Consider the following 24,117-nt stretch of genomic DNA (forward strand, 5'->3'; position numbering starts at 1 on the left):
GAGGCCAGTCAGGAGGTTGGAGCTAGCCCCCCTTGGCAGGCAGGTACGGCATTGGAGCCAAGCCAGAGACGGGTCGAGGGACGGCCCAGGAGCTGCAGAAGCAGCGGAGATCGTGCAGAGCTGGAAGAATTCCAGGCAGAGGATGAGACAAAAACTTCAAGCAGTCTCACTGCTACCCCCCCCGCAATGGCAGGGGAGGGAGTGACCTGGAGCTGAGACTGAAAAATGGAGACAGGTCGAGGGGCTCGGAGGTGAGTTTGGACAAGGGCAGCCAAAAACTGAAAGACGAGGAATGCGGGGGAGAATGACCCCCCTTGCCACATGAAGTCAAGCTGCAACAGCTGAAACAGAGAGAAGTCAAACCAAGCAGGCTTTTTCTGAGTAAGGACTTTTGGTGAAAACTATCTGGGGTATATAAAAGACTGAGCAAGACCCAGAAACCCTGCAACCTGGAGAGGCAAGAGTGGACATTTTACTCTCTGGGAAGAACCTTCACGAACCAGGGTGGAAAGGACTCAAAAGCTAATTCCCTGTAATCATGATGAAGACCTGGTAAAACAAATGTTCCTTTGCAATCCAGGAAGAGACCTCGGCAGAGGCTGAGGAGTTGGTGGGGGTGTAAAAGACCCTCTCCTTGATACCCCAGTGAGAAAGACTTTAGCTATTGTCCTGAAGAGTTCTTCTGGATTGATGTGGAAGGACCCCAGGGGTAGTAGGGATTGTATTAATACTGTGTATTTGTTTGATTTCCAGTTTCTATAGTTTTTATTCTGTTTTTATTTCCCATGCTGAGTTGTGCCTGCCTAAAAACTTCTCTTCCACATTAAAACAAATTGTGGGGGAGCTTAGAAAGTTAATTTTTGTGGTGTATTTTATGATCATGTCTAGAATACTACATCCAGTTTTAGGGACCTCAATGCAAGAAAAATGTGAATAAACTGGAGCAAGAGAAAAAGGTCACCAAAATGCTCAGAGGTATGAAGCACATGCTCTGTGAGAGGCTAGGTTGTTCAGCCTAGAGAAAGGGAGGCTTTAGAAGCACTTAGTAGCAGCCTGATAAAACCTATATTATCAAGACAACACAGCTCCATTTTTAATAGTGGTGTATAGTGAGAAGATAAGAGACAAGCAGCATAAACAAACAAAAACTGTTCCATCTGGCTATCAGGAAGAAACTTCAACATAAGGACAAGCAAACATTGGAACAGGTTAACCCCCAGAGACTGTGGAGTCTCCATCCTTGGAGGTTTCAGGACCCAACTGGACAAAGTCCTGAGAAACTTGATCTGACCTCACAGCTGACCCTGCTTTGAGCAGAACATTGGGTAGAGGTCTGCTCCTACCAGAATTATCCTATGTTCTTATGATTTTAGAAGTTCGCATTTGTTTCCTTAAAACAAGTAAGAAAAAATTGGAGTGAGGACAAAAAATAAAGACAAAATTTTGAGCACAGAATCATGAAGCACTGAAAAGGAAAACCATTACAGCATATCGTTATCCAAAATTGATGACAGTATATGCAACTACAGATTACAAGATTAACTGACAGTTTAGAGAGAGACAAATTTATATTAAAAAATCTCCTAGTATTTCTATTAAATCAACTTTTAAAATCTCAATCAAATTGTGATGAGACACAAGTGCAGTCACTTAGGAACCTATAACTAGAGACAATCAACACGGAAAGAAGATGCAAAGTAATCTGAAAACACAAAATAGTTTAAACTATCATGCAATATCAAACATTGAGTCATGGAAAAGTTCTGCAAAACTCTTTAAATGGAGCCAAAGACATAGAAACTCCCCGATCACAAAAAACTAGCACAAGTAAATCTGCTGAAGCAACATATGATTTGATCAAGTTTTTTATTTCTTCTCTCGGCTAAGAACTGTATACATGTCAGGAAGTGACTGTCCCGATTCTCAATGCCAGCTCTTATCCTTTATTCCATAGGTCTCTGTGGTTCAAAGATGTGTTCTTATAATAAATATACACAGAGTCACATTAGACACATAAGGGAGGGAAGTGAGATGAGTGAGGAATGGAGAAATAACAGATACCATGTGTAGCAAAACTCGAGCAAGAAATACATATCTCTTAATAACACCTTTGACAATTCTGGAATCAAGAAAACAAGACAGCCGAGATAGGCTGGAAAGATAAATGAGTTTTCTGTTAAGAATAATAAAGGGATACAAATACAATCATTCTTCCATTACACTCTTATACACTGAAAAGACAAACACACAAAAAAATGTATCTAGTTCATATTAGTCAAAAATTTCACAAGATGACCCTAACTGATACCAAAACACACTCTTTAAACTTATCCACTACTGGTAGGGCAACATCAAATAGAAACTTATATTGAAGAATAAAATGATGGAAACATTCTGCAGAGATTCTTTGATTGCCGTTATTACCATGTCACGTATTCCTCTACTCTAAAATCCCTGTACGGTTTATTCAGACATCTCAGACCACACTATCACTAGTCACACATGAGTCTCTTACACCACATTTTCAGAGAGAAGACCACACTATCACTAGCCACACATGAGTCTCTTACACCATATTTTCAGAGACAAATGATTGTGCATCCAGAATGCAAGTCAGCTAGAGCCGTAGCATCATACAGTGAATCAACCAGGAATCTTTAAAGTTCATCTAGTCCAAACCTCCTGCCATGGACAGGGATAGTTTCAGCTGAATCAGGTTGCTTAAAGCCACATCAGACCTGACCTTGAACACCCTTCCAGAAAGGAGATATCCACAACTCCTTTGGGTTCCCTCATCGTAAAAAATTTACTCTTTATGTCCAGTCTAAATCTACTCTCTTTCAGTTTGAAATGTCACCCCTTATCCTAACACTACAAGCCCTGGCAAAAAGTCTCTCTCCAGCTTTCTTAAAAGCCCCCTTTAAGTACTGAAAGGTTATAATAATGTCTTCCCAGAGCCTTCTCTTCTCCAGACTAAACAACCCCAACTTCCTCAGCCTTTCTCATAGGAGAGGTGCTCCAGCCCTCTGATCATCTTCATGGCCCTCCTCTGGACCCATTTCAACAGGTTCACATCTGTGTTGTCCTGGGGATCCCTGAAATGGATGCAGCACTCTAGGTCAGGCCTCACAAGAGCAGAATAGAAGGGGAGAATCAGCTCCCTTGACCTGCTGGCCACTCTGATGCAGCCCAGGGTACATTTGGCTGGCTGGGCTGCAAGTGCACACTGCTGGTCATGTCCAATTTCTTGTCCTCCAATATCCCCAAGTCCTTCTCTGCAGGGTTAGTTTTCCCAGCTATCTCAACCTGCAACTACATGACTGTTCTACCTGGCAAGTAAAGTGGTATCATCACAGAAAAGAAAAGAAACAAAAGAAGAGAAGGAGAGAAGAAAAACAAGAAACCCTTCCATTTCAGCAGCACTGCAGTTGCAGTGAATTAACTGTAACACCATTAGTCACACCACTAGCATAATCCTTCAAGCCTGCTTTTGATAGATGAGTGCATCCTTGAATACATCCAGTACCATTCCATTTATGTAACAGCTTAAATTTTCATTGATGCAGTTTAATTCCATCACAATTAGTTTCCATATTTTGCTTATCAGTACTTGATGGTTTTGTATGAAAACAGAATTTTAAGGACAAATGACCTAATCTCTAAACCTTCATTCCTAGGAAAAAAATTGAGTAGCAGGCCAGTGACAGACAATGTTCCAGAAACAGGTAAAACAGTCGGAGGGCTTGCATTTCTTTACCTGACTTTCTTCCTTTCCAGTAGTTTCCAAGTTCTCACTTTTTTTCTTTGTAACTTTTCACATATTTTTAATGTGATTAAGTATTTTAAAATTTAGTAGTTCTGAGACATTGAAATAAGGAAAACAGCATTTTTTACAGGAATCGACATGAGAAAATGACTATGCATTTCAACAGTGCTACACAAAACATTAAGCTATTTGACTTTTAACCAGGAGAAATACACTTAATATACCTTCAAAAAAGTGAAAGACTTCTGTTGTTGACTCAATTTTACAACAATTTTGTCAAACATGAACTCTGTTATAAGTTTCAATTCACAATGAGCCTTAGCCAATATGCCTTAGCCAATAAAACATTCATATTAAACTATTAGTCACAGGAAAGAATATTGTAGGTACTTCTTCATAAACTTATATGCCCACGAATGCAAACATGTACACACAAATCCACCATTATTAGACTGTAACTTGCTGCATTTAACAGAAAATTGTGCCTGCATTTATAGCTTCTCCACACAGAAAAAAATCAAACAGTGAAACAGTATAAGTATAAAGTTTTAAATTGATATTTTAAAAATATGAAGATAATTTCAGGAACTATTAAGACAGCAATCACCTATAGATTGCTATATTAATGACTTAAAAATTAATAAGTAGGCCAGCTTTTCATCACCTCAGTGAGATCTTGAGCAAACATTCTTCATGCTTGGTGACTGAGGTACAAAACATGCTTCTAGAACTGGAGATTTCAACTATGCTCTAGAATATCATACCACAATGAAACATGCAGACATTTTGATGAAAAGAAGTTTCACAATTATTTTTTTCCTTTTCCTTTCTTTCCTTTCTATGCCAAACTAGCAGTAGATTTCTCCAATGGGAAAATCAATTTCTCCCTTGTTTTTCATAGATGTACTCCTTCTCAACAACCTTAAAGTTGTTCAAAGCCATGACATTAATTGGTTAACTCCACTACTTACAGACAGGAAAAACCAATTTACCTGAATGCCATCAAGCAACTTGCTCATGCACCAGTAACTGTCAGCTTCTATGTTCTGCAGCACTTCTTCAGCCAGACTGGAAACATCAAAATTTTCCACTTCTTCTTCTTCTGTTTCAGCAAAAGAGAGAGAAAGACAAGTCAATGAAGTGCACAGAATAAATAAAGCAAGGATGAGGAAAATAATTGAAAACAAAGACAGCCACCACTTATCTTCTAGTCAGAAACTTCAATGCACATTTACTTTAACAGGGACTAAATGAATCATTTATTGCTCAGCTGTGTCATCTAATGGCTTTAAATGTTAATGAATACTTAATTTCTTGCAGACTGTGAAAATCTCAAATCATGCCTGGTTAACCAGAATTAATATATAATAAATTACTTTATTCTAAACATTTCACACCTGAAAGAAGACCAGAAGCACTTTGAGAGCCCTCAAGCTGTATATGAACAATCTCTGAAGAAAATGACTATGTTTGCATCAATGCACAGAAAGTGCAAATATGTTGCCAGTCTTCACTGAAGAAAAAGCCCCGAAAAATACCTTTTAGAAAACCACTGAAATTTATTCAGAAAGCAGACTACAACTTTTCAAGGAGGATTTGTTTTTCAGGCAAGCATTTGGAATTAGAAGGAAATTACACAAAAGGAAACAAATTCCCACCCTCCACCCCCAAAAAACACATGATTCTCAATACTGGAAAAGCACAGAACCCAATGATGTATGGATTCCTGGAAATTGTCTTTCACACAAGCATGTTAAAAGAAATTCACATTTCAACATGAACCAAAACTTTACCACCTAAGCTACATTGTCTTTTTAAAGCACAGCATCTGAATTAATCCATTTTGAAAAGAACACAGAATGTGTGCTGTGTTGCCACCTAACTCCCAAAGCTCGCATGCAGCTCCAGAAGAGAGTTTAACATGAACTGTAATGCTCTGAGTAAATGCTGTAGCTTCTTTCTTGCAGCAGCTCACAGTGTCTTACTGTATCAAGATGAGTATCAAAGAAGCATCTGTCTCAGCCTTGGTTTATTCTAAGGAGAGGTCGACGTGCAGAAGAGAGAGGTGTTTAATTCTCCCCAAATAGTGCATAATACACCATTATATATACTCCATTATACAACTGCAAGGTAGCATAGAATACCAAGAATATATAGTATCTTAAAACTCCTCCATTACCCCTAACTTTTCAGTATGTAATTACAGACGCCTAAGTACATCCTTAGGTTATCACATTTGATTATGCTACCTTAAAGCACTTATTTGTCAATTGACAGTAACAATTATCATTACATACGTTTTAAAATAATTTTAACATAGCAGTGATTTTACCACTAGTAACAGACACTACCAGCAAAGTGACCAAAGCATTCTTGTTCACATTGCTGTCTGTATGTGGGTGTGCACCTTCTAAAGGATCACTGGGTTTGGATTGTGAAATATTAATGGCTGTAGGACAAGAAGATTAGGTTGTATTAATAAAGCATTAGTTAAGATATTTACTTACCAGGGAAATCTGGCAAATAAAACAGGGAATTGCAACAGAGACTCCATAAAATAACAGCACAGGATGAACTCAAAGGTGGCAGGGTTGTAAACAACATACCAGTAGTCATTTACTGGCTGTTAAAGGAATGCCACCTTTGCATTGGAGTGCAGTTTCACAAACCCAGATAAACAAGTATTCAACATATTTCAAATACCCTGTATAATAAACTCAGATATAACACTGCCTTGCAAAACAATGAAGAGTGAGCAGCAGACTGCAACAGCAAATTTTATTACAGAAGATCCTTTTGTAAGGAGGAAGAAAATCCTTCCCCAATGTCAGCAGAGTATTCCTCCCAGTAAAAAGGAGGAAGATCCCCCACAATGGACAGCAAATTCCATCAATGCTTCTTGGAAAATGGGGGTAACATAGGAATTAAATGGAGATGATGCTCCCCTTTCTGCTCAGGTCCCATCACTTACTCTATTAAATAGACTCTTCTCATTAAAGACAGTTTCTAGAACAAACTTGGCTTCATTTCACTCAGTAAGCCTAACCCTTGCACAAAAAAACATATTAAGAGAAGAGCCCAGCGTAACATAAAAGTATTTTCATGGTAAAGATGCTTGAATACAATGGAGATAAAAAGAAAGGATTAAAGGAAGGCAAACAGGTCAGCATCAGTAGAAGAACTGAAATATCTAGCAATGAAGAAACAGATTGGACAAGTAGATAAGGTGATGTACATTTGGAAATATTAATCCAAATTGAAATGCCAGTTTTGCAGCTCAAAAAAATACAAAAGAAAGGTCCCTGAAAGTCCAGAAAAAGTAACAAAGAAACATCAACACGTCCTTTACTAAGTTCCCTAACAGAAAAATTACAAGACCTAGAGAAAGACAGAAAATTAGTAGACTTAACATGGACAAAAATAGGTTGATTTAAGATGACAAGTTTCATATGAACCTGTAAAAAATATCAAGTCTTTATCTACTTATCTATCTACCTCCAACCTGATGTACCTTGAGACTTTTAAACAAGAAAACCCCACAATTTTCAGAACAGAAGCCTTTTTAACAGTTCATAAATTAAAATTAAGGATGAAGATTCACATGAATTTAGAAAAGAAAAACTTTTCCAGAAAGAAAAGAAAATTAATGATGTATCCTCTACAGTAGAAACAAATTCTTTGGTACATCTTATACATGTTAACTCACAAAAAAGTCTTACAGTTATACAGTTTATTAGATATTCCTAAACCAGTGCCCCAGTGAAAAAAACACCACCTCATTAATATTTTTAATTTTCATTTTAATATTTTAAATGGAAAAAAAAGAAGTAATCCATTCCCTCTCTGCTTCATTATGTCTATAGAAAAAACAAGAAATGAATGAGAGTTCCTCATATTTACATAAAACACAAACGTATACTGAACTTCCCTTTGAATGAAGCAGTCTTCAGGCTCTCCTCCACTAAACATTTGCTGAAAGAATGAGATTACAACTACTTAGATAATGTGTTCCTTTGCAAATTTCCTGCCTTGGAGCATCTTTTCTTTTCATGATACTGCTATCATATTTCTGAACAAAAAGGAAGCTATAAACTGTAGCACAACACAATAACTCTTCTACAGGTGGGTGTGAAAAGATAACAAAATAAGACTTTTTATCTTCTCTTTCTCGTCTTTCTTACCACCTTTTTTGTCCTCTTACAAAATCTACCATTTCACACTATATTCTCACAGCAGGATTTAAACCAACAAAAAAGCTGAAGATACACATAACCTTTTAAGGTGGGGCATCTTCACCTCCCCTCTCAGCCAACACAAAAGAACAAGTTTAGTTTGTGGCTAGTCTTCGCGAATGAAGATTTGGGAAGGGCTCTACCCACATTTGCTACAAGTGTGCTGGTGGCTAAAAAGGCCAGTGTGAGATAGACGAGTTCGGCTGCAAAAGACACAGCAGAAAGACTCCTTGGATGGTATCAATAAGACACGGTTCTTTCTACATCGTCTTTTCTCCTCGAGAGTGATCCTGCGTGCGTTCTCAAAGGAAGCAGCAGCGTTATAGATGGTGTGTCTCCAGACCTCCCGACTGGAGGCCAGAGTCGACCAATGATGATGATAATGACAGAAGAACAAGTAGTGTTGGAGTATTACCTGACTTGTTCTAAACTAGTAACCTAAAATAAATCAGATTAATTACATTAAAAAAAAAAAATCTTGTTTCTCAGTATTAGCTATAATTTGGTTTTAAGAGGATTGTCTCAGAATGCAGACCTCTAAAATGTGGGAGTATAAAATTAGCTGAAATAAAACTTTAAACACCCATCAAAAGATCTTCCATTCTGTGACTGAACTACCTGCAATTAAGCAGTCAGAAAACCACAGCAGTTTGCAAAGTTAGGTTGAATGAAGCAACCTGGACAGCAAAGACACTCCAGCAATAATATTTTGGAAAAACTAGATTCTGACTGTTCTAGTACAGCTGGATTATCGAATTCGAATGATGAATTTTTTTTTTCCCCAGAAAATACAATATAACTTTTAAGAAATATCTTTCCATGGTTCCAATTACTGTCCATCACAGGTATGTTCCCCAAGTACAAAGAGAATATCAGGACAGGCCCTTCTGAAAAGAGTACAGGTCTAACATATATTCACTACTCTAAGTAAAATTCTTATTATTCCACTGGGAACAACAACAACAAAAAATTAAGAGATGGAAAGGCAACCATTATTGAGTTCTCTCTGCTCTAGTTTGGATGACTTTATAAAGCAACAGATACAGAAAGCACTTAAAATATCCAGTTCTTTCACTAAAAGAATCCATAGTCCCCAATTATAATGTCATAGAACCACAAGCTCAGCCATTACAGAAATAAAAACAGCACTTTTTGGAAGTACTCATCCAGGCATCTTGTTCTGTCTCTTCCTTCTGAAGAGACATCTGAGAACAACATTATGCTTTTCTGTGGCTTAAATGGACTGATCTCTAGCATTTTCATAAGCCTCTTAAATGCAAAATAAATATTCAATATTTTTATATGTTCTTTAAATATATAAGCTACTTCTAGCCTAATTTTCAATCCCATTGTGCTTCCATTGCATCACTAAGTCATTTCTTCTAAAGTCAGATAAAAAAGTTTTGAAATTAAAAGAAATCTAATTAAATGTGTGTCATAGGTTGCCACAATGTGTGTGACAACTCAATTGTACTTTAATTATACCCTAGTAGCATTTACCCTATGTAAAACAACCGTGTCAAACTTCAGCTTAAAAATCAGCAACCAAATCTTCCAAAGAAAAAGTCTAATTACTTCAAGCTATATTAAAATATATGTTCATTAAATCAGCTAAGTAGTATATTTTTGGATATGTTATATTAACTGGTACTTTTTGATTTAAATGTGGTGTATGTTGAAGAAGGACCTACACTGTGGAAGCATCCAGGCACTATTCTAATAAAGATGGCACAGCATCACAAAAGCAAAGTCACAAACATGCAAGTCCTCAGTGATGTGCAATGGTTTCTGCGGCACCAATTCACCTTAATTTGCTACACTTTACTGAGGAAGTTCAAAGCTGACGTTAAATATCCAAGTGACCCTTTTCCACACTATAGTTGAAATTGAAAAGGTCACCCATTTTAATGATAAGCTCCAATTAAAGAACATTTGACTGGCAGAATGCTATGTAAAATCATAATTTGCATATTTAACATTCACTCATTTATTTCAGTAGGCACATAGTGCAAAATGCTTCTTTTCCATGTAGTTTTAAGGGGGGAAAGCAATCAAGCTCCACGTTGCTCTCTTTCTTTTTTTTTTCTTTTTTTTTCCTTGTTCAGATGAAGAAATAAACACACTAGAAAAGTTTGGAAAAGAAAGAGTAGAAGGGATTTCAGGAAAAACAACAGAAGAAACAAAAATAACAATCCCAAAAGTACATGAGATATTATTTGTGCTTGACAACATAACTGCAATTTCTGGTTTTAAATAACTTTACATTTATTTTCAATGAGTGAAATCTGAATAGACAGTAATATCTGAATAGACATTAGTATAAAATAAATAAAAGAATATGGACAGAAATAGAAGGCCAGTGTGTGCATGTATCAATACCTGGGGGAAAAAAGATCACTGTATCCAATTACAGTCTTACAGAAACATTTCTCATTTTCTTCACTTTCCTGTGGAGATCTTTATCATGTAATCTACGTAACTGTAAAAGAGAGCAAAACAGTTGCCTGGAGGAAAACTGTTGTAGGATGGAGTCTATGACATGCTGATCTGAATATGTGCATTGCTGTAAGCATGGTATTAGCTGTTCTTTACTCATTCCCAGGGTATGCTTCTGAAACTTCCCACAGTGAAAAAAGAGTAACTTTTTCTAAACAGCTTTAATTGGAGCCATTTCCAAAGGCAGACACAAAAGGATAAAATGAAAAAATAAAAAAAAAATATTACTTAAAGCTACTTACAGATTTAGTTTTCCAATGACAGTAGAACATATACATACTAAATAACTTGCCTCCATTAAAAATAGATTTTAAAACAAGATTAAGCTTAACTGATGATTTTGGTGGAAGGTGTTCAAAATATTAAATCTGAACTCTGCCTTTTATATGTAATTGATTTCTTATAAAGAATGCTGGACTTTGACCTTTTCAGTACAGATTATGCATAAAAAAATCTGCCATCACAGACAGATGGAATTATACAACACAAATTTTTGCATTAAAGAACTGAAAAAATTTTATTTCAGAGAGAATTTTATTTATGAAGAAATCATGTCCTGAAATAAAATACTGAAAATGTATGACATTATTAGAATGGTTTAATGATATTGCTACAATGACTAGTAGCCCTCTCAATGCATCCAAATAGCAATCTGTCCAACTGCATTCAAATGCAACCAACAAAAGTGTAACTTGCATTTAGAACTTCTCTTAACTCTGTTGCCAACACCAAAACTCAGTCTTTATAAAGCGGGAAAAACCAAAAAATGTTACTTGATAGTTTTAGTACTTCATTACACTAAGCAAGCTCATACAAAAGATATCTCTATTAAATAAAGCATACATTTTCTCAAAGGAAACCCATTTTTAATGAAACAGACATTTAATTGTGTTATTAATGTTTTAATTTCAGCTTTTTATATTGAAATGGTTTCTCAACACTCAGAATCAGCAAAACTCAGATGAATCTACTGGAGTAGGACGTAGGGAACAAAATGGATAGTGGTACAAGAAAGACCCAGTGCTGAAGCCCAAAAGAGACTGCAAGATCACCAGTAAATTATGACTGTTCTTTACATACACCTAATATATATAAAACAATACAAAGAAACATTAGATCAGTTAATTATCTGAACATTTTAAAATCGTTCTTTTTTTTTAGCAATAATTTGTGTAAATTTATTTCTCATTTAATGTAAAAAAGTATTACCATATACTTCAAGTCCAAACTATATAGCTCTTGCAATGGTACAAGGAAACCATTCTGGCCATACATGCACAGGCAATTGTCTACATATAAAGTTTACTCTGCTGTGATCTACTTTGGATGTTGTATCTTTAGATAGACCTAATCTAAAAGTTACCACCCAAGCATACAAACTACAAAAACACTCATATATAGTTGCATGTAGAGGTGCACAGTAATATTTCCACAACTAGAAGATCTTACATATTCCACTTCAAACTCAGTTTTCAAAAAGCTTTATGAAACAGCTATTCAGTCACTGCTTAACTAAGGCAATGTTTTTCTGAGATCATGACATAATAGAGCATTTAAATGTAAATTCTTTCAGTAACAGTTACCTAATTAAATATGTACAAAACCACATCAATATCTCTCATTGAAAAGGTCCTAATTACATATTAATCTGATAGAAATAGCTTTTGAGTTGTTAAGGATTAATCACCAAAGTAAAACCTTCCCTTTCTCTGTGGCACTACAGTCACAGAGGTATAATTAAAAAAAAAAAATTAAAAATAACTTAATCATCTCATCAGTCCAGGCTTAGGTAAATATGACCTTACTGCATTTCAAATATTCCCCTATAACCAGTCATGTTCTCACAGACACGATGTATTGATGACTTGTCTGTTTTAACACTGTTAATAATCTTATATTTGCTTTCAGTTGATCTGCTACAATCTCCTTAAGATGCAATAGGAAGGGAGACAAATCTCTTTATATATCAATATAAGAATGGTTATACTTTATTAATTCTCTAAGTAATTTTACTGCACATGGTAACTGTTACAACCTCCTCTGACCTGGAGAGCAAGGTAAACCATCATGTCCAAAACCACAGTAAACTTGGTAACTTGGACTGAATTTCTATGTTCATCAAAATTAACGGATGACCTTGTAAGTACTCTCAATTTGCTCTAATACAAAACAGTAAATATTTCATATATTTTTTCTCTAATTACAGATTCTGTATGAAAGTAATCAGCAAATCATTCAGAGACTTCCTTTAGTGGGCCTACATGATTGCCAGTAAGATTTTTCTACTCAGGTTTTTTCTTGACTAGATTTTAACAGCAAATATCCTTTTTTCCTCCACACTAAATAATCCAGAATTTGCCCCTTAATTTGTATTCATAACCCATTGCAAATATCTATACAGAAACAGGCTTGTTTTTAAGGACAATAAATTAATTTGAAAAACAGAAATTCTCAGCTCATGATGCAAATTAAACAAAAGAGATCAGTTCCTCATAGGTTGCAGACTGAGATTACTGCTCCACAAGTCAAACATGAGGAAGATGAAAAATATCTTACTACTTCAAAATTTCTACAACTATAACACGGTACAAAGGAGAATTAAGTAAACCTGATGGCACCAATAGTCTTTGACCCATTGAACTTGCATAAAGCCAAATACAAGACTGGCAACCTCTTATAGGGGTGAGAAATGTGGCTACTAAACCTGGCAGTTTACCAGTGCAATAAAGAGTATAAGCCACATCCTTGGACATGACATTATAGTGAAACAGGAGCCTTCAAAGTTTATAAGATGGCAGCTCTTCTTAAAAATGTATCTGAGCAATAATCTAGACCACAATGCTCAGCACAAATTCTTCTCAGAGTATTCAACTCAACAGGTTAGCTGCTGTCAACCAAAACTGCTTGCCAGGGAGAAGTGGTGCACGTGATACCAAATTACAGGACTCATAATTAGCAACCAGTATGCATGATAAGCACAAGATCCTGATGACTATTTTCTTAGAATGCCTGATAAGGGAATTTCCTGAGAAATCCAAAAGGTGCTTAGAGAACCGGAAATGAAAGATTAAAGGTTGAACATGTCTCCCACATTGCATTTTAATTATCTAGTTTGAGCTTATCATTTAATTTTTTAAAGCATCAAGTCTACGTATGTGCATATACACAAACACACCAACACAAAACATCCAAGTACGGGATAAGAGCAAACCAAAGCGTGGTCAAACAAGTCTAAAGCAAACCTCAGGAACACAGGCCTTCCCCGTGCTAAGGTACAGGTTTGATTAGAGGGCTATTTAGGGACCACCACTCTAGCACTGGAAGCATCTTCAAAAAGAATCTCTAAATTAATTTAAATTTAAATCTGTAAATTTAAAAAATAATTATTTATTGAGGAGGGAAAAAACCCAAATGCACTAAAAGTTACAATGTATTTAAAAGATAAAAAAAACAGTCTATGTATCTGCATATGCAAGGGTGACTTTTAAAAGTATTGAAAATTAATATTTCTTACCTGAAAGTACAGAAAAAAAGCAAAAGCAAAAAAAGAATTTGTCTTGCACGTAATTACTCAGAAGGTTGGCAAAGAGATTCATTTGAGCAATCCCATAAACCGCAATATGTTTAATGCAATACCTGGATAACTCAGAAAGGCCAAAGATTCAACTCTAACTTGGACAAATATAAAATTATACAAATTATCCAAGAACTTCTATGTAAATATAAAAGGCTCTAAAAATTCAGAAATTTAATTTTTTCTGTGACAGAAGACTGAAAAATTTGCCACTGTCAAGTAAGCTCAGCACCCACTTACATATGATCATAACTCTATATAAATTCACTCACTCATGAAGCAATTTTTACTTTAATCTATTAATGTAATTGAACAGCACAACTAAATAAGTTCTCAAGTTAAAATGGACAGCAGAGGAAATAACTGTTTTTCAGTGACATCATATGCACAAGTCTATGACAGTGGCAGTTTGCTGCCAATCCATACTGTGTAATATCAAATTTCTTATTCAAAATTATATGCTTCCTTATTTTGTAATCTCCCACATCACTCAGAGTTAATAAGAAAGAAATCCACCTTACAGACTTCTTGCCTTATTTAAAACGGAATGTAAGTACCATCCATTATTTCCACATTTTAGCACAAACTGCAAATACTGAATTTGAAGAAGCATATTGGAGGAGAATGCACTCTGCAGGCAACACTACTTCTTATGTTGCTTAATTGTTAAGTGCATTCCTTAACTAGCTTAATCTGTTGTGATTTAAAATTTCCTAATGAAACTATAACATATGCTTCTGAGGCAAAAAAGCCGCAAGGTTTGCTTTATTCATGAAGTTCAAACCTTTTCCTACATTCTGTATAGGTATTTATTGTTAAGATAAAGAAATAATCAAACCTCTAGGAAAAAAACTCTGCTCTATCTAATCTAAAGTAATAGAATAGTCTCTTCAATTTTCTTCCAGAATGCTACTTTAAGAAAGGTAGTTGCCTTTAAAATACGGCCATACTGCACTAAAGTAAAATTTTATCTCATAATTTACTAAAGATGGAACTCATAAATCAGTTCACAAATATCTTTGATGAGAACACAATTCATAAGTCAATTTTTTTTAATGAATTGGGTTTTGTCAAAATGAATGTGCTATAAAAACATTACATCCTTTCTGCTACTTTGAAATAATGCACTGAAAACCTACAGAAGAAAAACTGTTTTGCAAAAAACCTTTCTTTTTCCTATTTTGATTATTGTGCTTAAGTACCTAATTTTCCACTTCTGCTTTATGAACTTGTTTTCCACAGCTTAAAATTAAAAGTATCAAATTTCTCAAATAAAAGACAAGCAAAATATCTCCATGCCGATGAAAACCCCAATGACTTTATTATTACTATGATTTAAAAAGGCTTTCATTTAAACTACAAGCAAAGCCAATTCTTAAAGTTTCAGCAAACAAATTTCTGACAAATCTATTTGTATTGGTTTGAAACTTATAAAGCATTACTAACTAACCGAATATCCCATTGAAAAGAAGACATAAAAAATTTGCCTACAATTCTGTTTAAAGCACTGATCCACCTAATCTGAAAATTTCTTCTTAGATCATCAGATGCTACTGATCTATGCAACAGGATTTGAATATGAACGTTCCTGGCATTTGTACAGCAAGTTGTCATTGCTTAAGCAACTCTCTCTCTTTTAGCTTTTCTTCCTGTGAGTTACTTCATAATAAACACACAAAGTTGTGATATTTGGATGTCAAAAGCCACCTTTAATGGCATAAAAGCCATTAAATTAATTTCCCAGTCTGCTGGAAAGCATGCTTGAGAAGATTTATATCTGAAAGTATAACCACCTCTGTGCCACTTCACCATAGAATGATGATCGTTAATTATAACTATATGGAGACCACGGGGAGAGGGATACGAATGCAGGAGCCAGAACTAAAATAAGCTGCTCTCTTTGGAATACATGTCTCTCCCATAGTTACATTAGTTGTAATTAACTTTCTCCTTCACAATTCTTTCATTTTTATACTGAAGAAATCCTTTGATTTCTCTTCAATATCATTTTACTGCTTCTACTTACTCAAGATATTGTTTTCCATTTATTCCCATGACCCAGCATTTCCAGTCTGTAGTTTCAAATAAAATACCTTGCACTAACCTCTCATGACTTCCTCACAGTACAAGCCTATTATTTCTTAATTGCCTTCAAAAATAAGACAATATAAACCACAAAATATATTTCAAACTTCAGAAATTCATTGTTTTTTACACTATTATAGAATTAAATTATTTTTTAAATTCTGAGAGTGTGCATTAAGCATCTTGAAATAACACATCTTCCTCAGACAGATACATTTAAAAATTTAGAAACACACACACACACAGATGCAAAACAAACTTTAAAAGTAGATAATTAAAATCCACATCACCCTATGCACTAAAACATGACTTTCATTAACAGATTTTTTTTTATATACATGGGGAACAAAACTTCTTTTTCCTCAAGTACTTTTTGGTATGGCTTAGAGAAAAAAAACAAACAAACTTTAATACAAAAATACTGTGATTTAATGGGCAAATCAGAGTTAGCTGAAAGCATCAAACATTTCAAAACAATAGAAAGGCTACAACTGACTTATTTATTCAGATTACTCATGACAAAAGTTTTGAGTTTATTTTTTCTTATGAAAATGTAAAATAATATTTAATATAAGAGTACAGTTAGACACTAGGTGAGAATACAATCCATACTTGAGCTGTAAACTACCTGAGCTACTTGAATTAGAACACAAGCAAGATCGTGGATCTCCATCTCAAGAACAGTAAAGACTTACAGAATGCTCTGGGTTGGAAGGGACCTTAAAGATCAGCTAACTCCAATCCCTGTGCCTTGGGCAGGGACACCTTCCACTAGACCAGATTGTTAAAAGCCCCATCCAACCTGACCTCGAACACTTCCAGGGATGGGGCATCCATAGCTCTCTGAGCAGCCTGTGCCAGGGTCTCACCACCCTCACAGTAAACACTGCTTTAAAAGATAAATAAAATTAAAAAATACAATATAATGAATAAAATAATCATATAGCCAATGGAACAATTGCTATAACCTTACAGACTTTCTTGGAGGGAATAAAAATACCTGGCTGTAGTAAAATGATGTGGAATAAATTTTCAGGAAAAACAGATAGCAGAGACAACCTACAGGCCAAGAAGCAAATCTACTCACCAGTCAGCAGAAATAAAAGAAAAACTACTATAATTATGCTACCTCAGCATTTTTAGAACTTGTGCGTTTACCCACAACATAAAATTAATATAATTTAATTAAACTAAGGACACTTAAAGGTCTTGAAGACTACTTCTAGTAAAACACAGAAGGTAAGTTGGTAAGTAACTCAAACTGGAAGACTCTCCAAGTTAGAGAGAGTATAACAAGCAAAAAAAAAAAGAGTAAGGCAGAGTTCATAGGATGAATGTGCATCTTATCATGCCAACTGATTTATAAGGGAGAAAAAAAGACAAGTTTACAGACAAAAAAGTTGCTTTCATGGTCTTTAAACAGATATTATCATAGTACAGAAATATTAATTTGATTTTGTTAGAAACCTCTGACTAATCCTATTTAATCTTAGAATTTTTTTATTAATTTAGAGATTTCTTCTATGCATCTCCTATAGCAAAAATTCAAAAGAATTCCTCTGATTTTGTCCATAAGACAGGGTCTGGAAAGTTTCTTCACAAGAAACATCTAAGCAAAAATTCCACATAGCTCCCCTGCTATGAAGTGACATTTCATAGGTTCCATCACACCTCTGTCAGACTCGTTGACTCTTTGATAGACTTCCTGGCACTGATATGATTGAAGAAATTTTTATTATTAACTTTCAAGTCTCTACTTGGTTTTTCCTCTAATGTGTAAAACCATGACAGTCATCTAAAAGAAGATGGGTTTTACACAGGTTTGAACCTCCTGGCTGCTTTTCAAAAAAGTATTCACACTACAGCTTTACTAAAAAACAAATAAATGGAGGCTGAGCCATACACTGTAGTATACTGATCAATATCCTCAAGACACACTTCTTTGATATGACATGGAAGCATTCAAAGATTTAAAACAAAAACTCCAACAAAACAAGCAAACAAACAAAAAACCACAAAGAAACCACCAACAAACAAAAAAAAAGAATCCAAAATCCCCAACCCAAAACCTCAAACTCCATCTACAGATGCCTCCACTTGCAATAACATGGAGAGAGCAGAATAGATAACAAGAAGCTGTAACTTTAAAGAAATGTAACCCAATTATTTTTGTTCTAACAGCATTAAGAAATTTTGGAAACATTAGGAAAAGTAGGATGATGATTGTAATCTTATGCCTACAGACATAGTCCAAAAAAAATTAACTGGCAATTGCCATTTTTTCAGCTACTATCTTACATTAACAAAGAAAAACATCAAAAATTTTCATTTAATTATCTACTTCACAGGAAAGGCAGTCATATACAGCAACATTTTTAAGAAAAGAACATTTAATTCAAACAGCAGTACCTTGAAGTAATTACTACCAGGCATGAGAAATTGTTAGGTCTGATAAATCCTCTTTGCAACACTTATTTTAATCTTTGAGATAGTAGGTGTTTGTTTCTTCAATAGCTGCTCTTAAAGCTTTTCTCTGCAGTCAATCTTTCTTAATCCCTCTAGATACTTTATTTAAAGCCTGTCAGTCACAGATCAAAAAATGCAGCAACTATTGCTTACACACTTTCAATGAAAATACTGCAGCATGATAATTAGATATGATACTGCTTTGAAACACTTATTTAGGAAGGTTAAAGTGACAACTTTGGGACTCAGCACAGCAACTTAATATGTAGAAGCTACTCTGAAAAAGGAAGAGCATCTTCTAATATGACAAGTTTGAACAACTCAGATATTTTCTTCTTAAGTATGGAAAAGTTCTTTCCTTTATTCAAAGTCTAACAAAAATAATGCTGACATCTGGAAAAAAAATAAGAGGAATTTTTTTTGTTTTAATTTTTTTTTAAAAATGTATTTCCCCCTCTCTTCTCCCAAAGAAAGGGAAAGTTACCTTTTAATATAACACAGTTTTCCTGTGAAGGTATATTAAAAAAAAAATCATTTAACTTTTATATTTGAAATACCTGAGTAACCTCTAATGCAGTCTTACAGATGCACCACTAACTTTTCTATTCCTCTTATTACCATATTTTATTTGACTCAAAACAACAAGAGTTAGGAATAGTTTTTAAAACAGGTGAAAGTATCTTTCTTTTTACACTCCCTTATTTATAAAATTGGACCAAATTGTATCAGATACACAGATCAGGGAGATTACACCATAGAACTGTTCTTAGACAAACATGATTTCAATTTAAGGCATTATGAAAGTATAAGCACAAAAGAGTAAAGCAAATGTTTTACAAAGTAAAAAGAAAAAAAACTTAAAGATGTACTACTCCTAGTAGTCAAATAGAAGCTCATGAGAAAAATTTTTAATCAAATTATCATCTTGAATTATATCTTGCCCACAAAAGTATGTTGAATATGCAACAGTTCAGAACTATAAAACCCAAAGACAGCGTTACCTGAAAATTGTTTGAATAATCAAAAAAATACCATACTTAGGCTATAAATAGTAACATTATAAAGCAATGCAATGATCCTACTAAGGTTTAGTAAAGCCTACTGTGTAGAAGGCAAACTATTTCCAATGATGTGTAAACAGTGACAGGGAAGCTTCATAAAACTCTAGCAGATGAACACAACTGTGACAGCTGTTCTTTCTCCCTTTTCATCCAAACTTGAATTTCGATTTTGACTGAAGTATGAAAATATAAATGCAACAGAGAAGTTAAGTTAATAATAGAACTGGAGTCTTATCACTTCACTTTTCAAAAGGTTGGGGGTTTGGGTTTTTTTCCTTCCATAAGTTTTATGACTGAAAACACTCAGTGTTGGCTTTGTGAGCTGAGTTTTGACAACCCTGGTAACTCTACTAAGATACAAAATTGCACAAACTTTTAAGTTTTACACCAACATGACAACAGTTGTGTTAATCACTTGTTAATGACTTTTTTAATGACTTTTTTCATGCAAAACTGTTCCTTACATAGTGAGTTTTTTCATTCAGTATTAATATTCAAGAATCTATGCTTTAGTTATATAGATTGTCCTTTCTTTGAAGATAAGTTAAAAATTTTTAAAATGAAAAGGACTAATACACCTTAAAAGTTATGATGTTGGGGTTTTTTTGTTTTGTTCTAAACAGGTACCCATAAGACACTACAATACCGTTAACTTAAAATACTGATTTTCTCTCATATAGAAAGCTAAAAATAACACACAATCAAGCAGTTGGATATACTTAAGATAATCATGTCTCTTTTTTTGACAGCTATTGTTAACAACATCCAGAGAATTTTAACTTTAATTAGACTTATTTCACTACAAAGAGACAGGAACATTTTTTAAAATTATCCACAAAAACAGTTTTAGTTAAAATACATTAACTTTTCCCTGAAAGATAGTGAAGCTGAGGTACATCCTACTTTGTCAACTAATACATCTTTATGATTTAAGTATCCAGCACTATTCCAACTCTCTATCTGTCATCAAACTAAATAAGATATTTTATCACTGCCCACACTTGATTCAAGCTTGAAATATGTGCCACTACAAAAAAACCAAGACTTTTGATTTTGCAATTTGTGTGGTTAACTGAATGGATTGTAAAGCACCTAATTTGTTTCAGAGGTCATGAAGATGACTAGAGATAGTTTTTCCATTGCATCAGGATGATACAACTTTGAACCTTTTGATTATAAAGAACTACAAAACTACTTAAAAAGAAATTAAGATTACAGAAAACATGACAGAAGTAACATAAAAAAAAAGCAAAGAAAGGGGGCAAAGCCCAAGTCTATAGGATGCAACAATGCATCTAACATTTCAGATGAACTGTTCTAATTAGCTTGAAAATCTGACAGTATATTAAAGAGAGAAATAAAAATTGAAACAGTTAGAGAATGATTGATTTTGTAAAACAGCACTGTCTCTAATAAATCAAGGCCCTTCAAGACAGTACTAAGAATAAAAATACTAGAAAAGCAGGTTGCCATACCCTGTATCTGTCTGTTGAGATACTTTTCTGAGTGCTCCCTAACTTGCTAAGCAAAAAATAAGTGGAATTCACAAATTCTTATCATGAGCACATGGTTTAATAACAGAGCTAAAGCAGTCTCAGCGCTACCTGGCATTAAACAGAGACCTCACTTCCCCCTTCTTCCCTAACATGCTCCAATCCCCACATCCCTACTCTGATCCTCAAGATGAGTGCAGAAAGTTAAATTATTCAGTATATTATGGGCTTAGTTTCCAGTCAATTTAACTGAACTGATCCACTGTGCCAGAGAAAAGCCAATGCTGACCAAAAAGAGAAGATAGGAATGCATGTTTCAGGTCGGGAAAGAGAAAGCAAAGCTACCCATTCTGACAGTAGAAAGCCCTGATTTAGCTGTGTGATCTAAGCATATGGTAAGCAAACCCTTTTCTGTCCAACTAAACCTAATCTGGAATTACTCAAAGATGCAGCTCCACTGTGAAGTTTAAGGAACAGTGAAAGGAATACCCCACAGTGACCTCTTGAAACAACAAATGGGATCTGGAAGAAGATGAATTCTACAGCATGTAAGAATCTAGTTCACAGTGTTCCATGCTCCCATTGGGAATCAAATATATTAATGAGTAAAATATATGTAGCAATACACTATTACCCAACTACATACAGTTACTTGTAAATATATGCTCAGCTGCTACCTATTAACACCTTCTCAAGATATATTCCAAAAAATGCCAGAATTGGGTTGGTGCAATGAGCTAAAAATTCACTAATTAAATAAGTAAATCATATCATTTTGATCAAGGTAGACTGAGAGAGTGCTTATGCAAACAGATCCACTTGTGTATATGTGATACTAAATGCCACCACTAACATCCAGTAGGTTAAGCAACTAGGAAAAAACAGTAGGGAATAAACTCTATCACTACCAAGCTACCCACAAACTGCATATCTGGGTAAAGCTCAACTACATTAATTAGGACTTTTGTACTATTATAACTAGGTAATATATTTTATACTATTATAACTAGGTAAAAAAATAATCCTTAAATGAAATAGTTATAGAACTCTAATCCAGAAGTGGTCACTACAGAATTAGTCAAACTGCAACTAAAAAATTAATACTCCAACAAGTCATGTTGAAAGATAAAGATGAACTTGTCCAGATAAATAATTAAAATAAATATCCAAACACAAAAATAAAAGGATCAAAAGATTAAAGGCAATTTATAGTTCACTAGTCCCCTATTAATCAGTTCTCTCCATTACACAAGTTCTGTCAACATATTTGACCTTCTTCATCCTCTCTTATTCCCTAACCCTTCATAAACTAAGCATGAGGTGTCCTCTTAATACTATCTACATTTTCCTTAGTTCTGTTTGGAATGCCTGCAAATATTCTGCTTTACTAACCAACCCTCAAGACAGCAGTATATCACGGAGTACACTGATAGCTGACAAACAATTCAAACAATTCACTGCTAATTGTTTTCACATGCATTTTCCTACTTGTTTAAAGTGAATAAAAGAATGTAAAACAGTAAGATTTCTTTACGCAATTCAGCATGAAAAACTATATTATATATTAATAAAGACAACTGATGAGATATTGTGAATAATTTATTTTTTCTTAAGTGAGACATACAAAAACCAAATTAACAATTTAAAAATATAATCTAAGTGCTTAGAAAAAGTGCTTTCTAAAGCACTAAAACTCAGGTCTATATTTTTATTGTCTTTGTTTCCATGTAATTTACCTGAAGGAACTTCGGGTTTTTTTCCAGAACTACAATTCCAAAATATTTAAATGAATGAAAAAAATTTCTAGCTGCTTTCCCACTGCAGTCAAAATCAGTCCTGCCATAGAGCACAGAAGCCTGGCACAGAAGTACCAAGTCCTCTGTGGATGGGCTCAAAATTTGTGGACCTTCTTCACCTTTCCCATGGCACAAAGTGGGAACTATCAATGTGTAAAACCAAATTCAAATGCTGTTTATCTTACCCATCACAGTCCTCCCTCTCTTCAGCTCCTCTGCAGCACTTACAAAATACTTTCGCTGTCCACAGATTGGCACAGCAACAGGGGGTGAGGGGGGAAACATATTCATAGAAATTGAAAAAGTGAACAGTGATTATCTCAAAGCAAGCTAAGATAATGCTGAACAACTTGTGTGTCATGTTATGGTTATATATACATCTATGTGTACATATAGTAAGTGTTCCATAACACATGAAAGCAAAGAGTGCTTCAAAGAGAACTGAGAGGCAAGTAAAAAGTTTCAGGTCACCAAGTAGCTCAGGTATATTGCAGCTCTTTTTCAGAGGAAAGCATATGATGTTTTCTAGACATATGTAGAAGATGTAATTGGCTTTTCAGTACTTTCAAGTCTTGAATTCCAAAGTTTTGTGTAACCTTTCTTCATTCTCTGCCCACCCAAATTACACAGATAACAATATTCCATTTAATTATCAAAGAATATTTCACACAATATTGCTCATGTTTATGATACAACTTCACTGATGTCATGAGTGTTACTATAAAAAGTCATGGAAATTACTAAGAATCAGCACCAAAATATACCTTTGTATATGGAAATCACATTACTGGCAATTTGCATTAAGGAGAAAAAATTTAATGTGATCAAAATGGAATTTGTGGTATGGAATTTTCATATGACAGAAAAGTGATTTAAATTACTTTGAATAGTTTTTCACACAAGTTTTACAACGGTTCTAAAAAAACATTTGTTTTCTTAATACTTTCATAACTTGCAGGAGAACGTTAAAATGTCAGTTATGTTTCACGTACCTGCTTTTACATAACTTTAATTTGTGTAGATTTCATAAATAACTTCAAGCAAATGTGTAAATAAAAACATTTTAATACAATATTGTGCAAAAACTCATATTTATTTAAACAAAGAAAAACATTAAAACAGTAGAAGTTTGTTACTAAAGTTTAAAT

The 24,117-nt window shown here is 34.5% G+C and overlaps 1 protein-coding gene across 2 annotated transcripts in view; it reads right to left on the bottom strand.

Moving 5' to 3' along the window:
* TBC1D22A (TBC1 domain family member 22A) overlaps positions 1-24,117 on the bottom strand; it is a 159,356-nt gene that overhangs the window by 95,785 nt on the left and 39,454 nt on the right. For both annotated transcript variants that reach the window (XM_027639754.1, XM_027639755.1), the window contains exon 9: positions 4,759-4,868. In XM_027639754.1, coding sequence (XP_027495555.1) covers positions 4,759-4,868 — 110 coding nt within the window. The remainder of the gene's footprint in view (positions 1-4,758; positions 4,869-24,117) is intronic.

Source organism: Corapipo altera, unplaced genomic scaffold, assembly GCF_003945725.1.
Source record: "Corapipo altera isolate COAL_440 unplaced genomic scaffold, ASM394572v1 1b, whole genome shotgun sequence".
NCBI lineage: Eukaryota > Metazoa > Chordata > Aves > Passeriformes > Pipridae > Corapipo > Corapipo altera.